At 41.2% G+C, this 5000-nt stretch overlaps 1 protein-coding gene across 1 annotated transcript; it reads right to left on the reverse strand.

The window, feature by feature from the left end:
• Positions 1–1833: 1833 nt before the first annotated feature.
• On the reverse strand, positions 1834–3820 carry LOC137969864 (BTB/POZ domain-containing protein 6-like). The gene has a single exon (XM_068816252.1). It carries the CDS (start codon positions 3705–3707, stop codon positions 2373–2375), a length of 1335 nt encoding a protein of 444 aa, XP_068672353.1. The 5' UTR covers positions 3708–3820; the 3' UTR covers positions 1834–2372.
• Positions 3821–5000: the final 1180 nt, after the last annotated feature.

Raw genomic sequence — 5000 nt, forward strand, 5'->3', positions numbered from 1 at the left:
TACCATATGAAACACCGATTATTTCCAAACAAAATGTGATCATTATTTTGATGTAACAAGTTACGTTGGCAACGGGAAAACCCAGCAAAAACATCCTATATTTTGTGTTTAGTTGCTCATATCTCAAAAACGAACTCGTTGACCACCCCTGCTTTTTCATTGCTGAAAAGTGATTAGAAAGCCACGATGAAACTTTCGGCAAAGTTTAAAAAAATTCTGTCAGGAGGATTCAGAGCTACCTTTGAAAAATCACAAAATTAAGGTGGCTCTGAATCTACAAGACATAATTTCTTTTAAAACTGGGTACCATGGATCAAGAGACTACTTTCAAACCTAGAAAAGACAGAAGCAAGAGCTGGGCGCATATTGCATATAGTTTACCATAGCAGACTGGTCCTCAAGATATCTTCAAGCGTACACGATGGGATATTTTGGAAAAATATACAAGGCAAGATCGACAGAGTTCGTTTTCAAACGTATAAAGATCTATAAATGGTTACACCGCCACAGAATTAAAAGACTTGTTTCCACAAAGAAACTCACGCCGGGGTCGAAAGTAGAAGAATTGAATCACGATAGTTAATACTTGCAGGACCAGAAACAAATTTTACTAGAAACTCTATCCGATACAGAGGATTTATAGTCCGGAAATCCCCATCCAGTAGCTAGGAAACTCAAAATGTTGTCGCAATTTGCCAAAATAACCACAGGTTTCAAACACTGTTGAAGTGCTGAATATTTCAGGCTTCTCTATTCAATTGCTAAAATTGCCTTCATAACTGCGAGGATCATAGCTTCACTTAAACTATGGTCGGCCATACCGGTAAGATTCAGTTTGTTATCAACGCCCTATCAACGGTCGAAGCAGTGGCCACTCAAGTGATAAAGAGTCTCTTTCGAAAGCCGTTTTCTTGCAATCGAGTGAACAAACTACCACCTGACGTCGCTCACAGGACTGCTATTTCGTTCCCTGCTAGCAGAAGTCTCTTTTCTTTTGCGTTAGATGGGTTGACGAGTACGTGAGAAGAGACCTCTGCCATGGATCGAAACTCGCTCTGACCCAACCGCCGTCCACAACCTTGGACGGCACTCTTCAAACCGCATGCTAAATAATATGTTTGCTGGCTGTTACTTGAGCCCACTATGGCCCGCGCATTCCTTTACAGTAATTCCGCTGCTGTTAAGTGAGCCCACACAACATGAAGTATGACGTGAGGGTTCGGTCGCTAAGTAACCGCCGTGCATGCTCAACACAGTGAATTTCGACCCACGGCAGAGGTCTCTTCTCCAGTACTCGTCAACCCAGCCAACGCAAAAGAAAAGAGACCTTTGCTCGCAGGGAAGCTATTGCGTTGATGGTGGATTGAAATGAAAGTTCAATCTTTTTCAATTGATTCTGATCTGGAATTGTGACCGTGGGAACATTTTATCCAGGAATATTTGTCTCAAATTGGTGGGCTCCTGAAATAGTGTGTCCAACCTTAGGATTTTATTATACCGTTGACAAAAGAAACATTGAAAATGGCTCAAATCGCGTCGGATCTGGGAAAAAACAACACAGGAAGGAAGCTACCCACAATGGCAATAAGGTTAGGCTTTTTAATTGAGAATTTTTTCATATAATTATCTTCTTAAGCCTTTTATCGGGATTCCTATAAAAATCCTTATATTTTTGTCGGCCACGCTCACACCGAGCTTGGGGCGCCGGTGAAATAACTGATATGTTCCGAATGTCGCCAGTAAAACAGAGGTGAGGGTGTGTCCTGACGAAGTTCAGGGGCTATGGTATGTGCTGTTCATTCGAGGACACAAAAACCACAGAAAACTGCAAAGTTGACTTTTGACTGTTTAAGAAGTAATATTTAAGTGCCATGTGTTATAAATGCCAACCACTGGTTCAAAAGAACCCTTTCTTGCTTAACGTTGCTCTGTAAACTTGTAATGAACTCAAGCGTCCTTGTGGACGAAAAGAAACGATTTTTTTTTAAATCCGTGAAATTCACTCCTGGAAAACTGCAATTAAGGAGTATTCTGGACAGCGAGCATATAGCAAAACTAGCATCTTATTTTTCAACAGCTATCACATGACATGCAAATCAACCTCTGTTTGGCACATTAACGACAAGAGATGATGAACATCGTTAGTATCTATCTAATCTAAGTAAAAATAAACTGCAATTACAAAGAGTTCTCTAATTTATGATGGGTTAAACAAAGTGGGGCTGTGTGCAAAAACGTTTCATTGTTTTTTAATCACTTAAAGACGGATCCATATATACTCTCAGCTTAAAGTGTACTATCCTAATCACTTCTTCACCATTCTGCACTGAGTGAGTGTCTCATCATTTCTATGTTGTTAATCAGATATATGATTAACCAAAAAAATTGAAAAGCAAGCCTGGAAACTGGCCTGAAGTCATATCGGTCCCATTAGTAGGGCGGTCAGCTGAATTGCTTATGGTAAATCCTACTCCTGCAGTCTGACAAAATGTTTTCCCTTCATTACCATACCAGGATTGTGGCCCCTTGATGTTTGAAATAATTTTGTATGTCTTCCCAGGCTCTAAATTCAGGAGAGATTTGAGCAAAACATCAAATCCGTAATAGGCATAGTCCATGTCTTTTTCACACGAATAAGCCCCAGTTGTCTGTGCCAGAGATGAGCCACTTGTCGCATCAGTAATCTCCATGGAAACTATGTACTCACCACTCTCACAGCCGAAATGCTGTACTCCCGTAAGACTGATAGCCTTGTCTACACGAAGGCAGAGAGAATCTGACTTACCATTATAAACCCACGAACCATTTGTTCCAGCCTCTTTAAAGAGGGTGAATCGCCGACATCGTTTTGCAACGCCAAGCCTTGAAGACTGCGAAAAAGACAAAGGGGATGTCAGTACTTGATTGTAGTGCTTCATCATGTCACCAACTTCTTGAACGTTCAATATGTTGGAGTCAATTACAAAAGAAGCAAACTCCTTCTCTGGCATCAAGGGAAATCTTATTTCTTTTAGGATCTCCTCTCCAATGATTCTTCTCTTTGCCTGACCATCCGCAGCTAACCCTTGCTCCTCACATTTGTGCTTGGCCCAGCGATCAACAGCCTTAAACAATTCCACTTCCTTGATATTCAACCTGTCCCGCTTTACAACAGACTCCAGTAGGGATCTCTCAACCGTAACAAAATCATCTGACGTCACAGCTTCGGCTGCCTTAACCTCGATCACTTCCCAGCATCGATTTTCCAAATCTTTATCTTCAAACTTCTCGGCGTGTGGGAGAATGGAGAAAACGTTGGATGGCCCCAGGTTACCTCGAAGAAATTCGCCACACTCATCAGCAAGTGAAGGCACTAAGTATTTCTTCGCCAAGTACAGCACACGCATTACATTACTTCCGGTTAGCTGTACTTCATCGCTGTACAAGAAACGAAAAAACTCCAGTACACTCTCGTACTCACAGTCAGGCAGTTCAACAGAGCTTCTAGCGTCCGCCATTTGACCATAGAACATAGCATAGAACACAGGGCTACTTATTGCAAGCACAAATTTGTGAGCTGGAATCACCTTACTTTCGATTTCACTTCCGTCATTCGACACGGGAACAATGAACTTTACATCGCTCAGTAACTCCTTGTTGAAAACAAATTTCGTTCTTTGGCTGATAGATGAGCTTTTTGTTTGCCAGTTTTCTTCAACGCTAGCCATTGTGCTTTACAGGTTTCCTTTTACACCAAGTATTTTGAAACAGACTGGAAATGGGAAGGCCCTGGGAGCTAGTCCACTGTGACACCCAAGGGTCACGAAAATATGCAAATAAGTAGGGCTCTCATCTAAGGGCAATGTTTGACATCAAAAGGGTACCATCGGAGGCCGGAGGTTGTATTCGCAGGCTTTTTTTTAATTATCTTGCTCTCCCAAGAAATGAGTTTTTTCGCTAAACAGCAAGTTCCATTGCATGGCACCGCTCTTATCTGCGTTAAACCTGATCAACAGTTCTCTTTCTGGCTTTCTTTCCATCTGTTCAATCTTTTCCTCTTCATGTGTTCTTTTAACAAATTTATGAATGTACTTAAGCATATTTTGACAGGAAAACACCATTATATAGAGTTATTGCGGTTAACATTAACATAAACATCTCCATCACCAACACCATCAAAATCACCAAATGTGAGCTTTACATCCGGATCAAACCTCAGAGAAAATAATTCCGCCTTTACATAGTACGGATACGACTTGACACTATTAATCATCAGTAGCATTTTGATCATTGTGCTTTTTGTTAGCATTGACAACAACAAGTCCATGCGCATGCATTGGTGTTGGTGCACATGCATCTCGTTCCCAGAGCATCCGTTACCCTTGTCCAGCGGAATGGGCGCTGGAGGCTCTAGAATAATCCAAACCGTCATCCAAACCAGAACCAGAAAACTCTGGTTCCGGTTGAATAACTGCGCGTGCGTGAGACGGTTGGAAATCAAAAAGAAACTGGAGTTCACCTTGCCATGAGAGCGCTTACTTTTCACACGCGAGACAGTGCATATGAGTATAAACGCATCTCCTCGAAACGTCACCATACCATTCCAAGTCAGTTAACACGCGGTCAGGCAAAAGTTACTCGACAACAGGAATTGGGGGTATAAGAAGGGCAAGTCAACAGAGCAGCTTGATATACAAGTTACAGTTAAATTTAAATTCAGGTTAACTTTAATTTCAACCTAGGTCATTTTATTTTAAACTAGGTTGAAATTTGATAGTAGGAAACATCAACAAAAACCCATCAATTATCAGCAAGTACGTGTAATATATTGGTAAGGAAATTGGTCCTAGAGGTGAGTGGATGAACTTAGTGTAGCTTAAATCTTTTTTCATGAGTATTTTCTTAAACCCCAACGGGTGTTAAGTCTAGGCACTGATTTTAAATGGTTAGCATTAAGGGCGGGGTTAGGCATACTGTGCATGATAACCGATTCTACTTCTCTTTCTCAGAGCTTTTTAGAA

The sequence above is a fragment of the Montipora foliosa genome, chromosome 9 (assembly GCF_036669935.1).
Source record: "Montipora foliosa isolate CH-2021 chromosome 9, ASM3666993v2, whole genome shotgun sequence".
NCBI lineage: Eukaryota > Metazoa > Cnidaria > Anthozoa > Scleractinia > Acroporidae > Montipora > Montipora foliosa.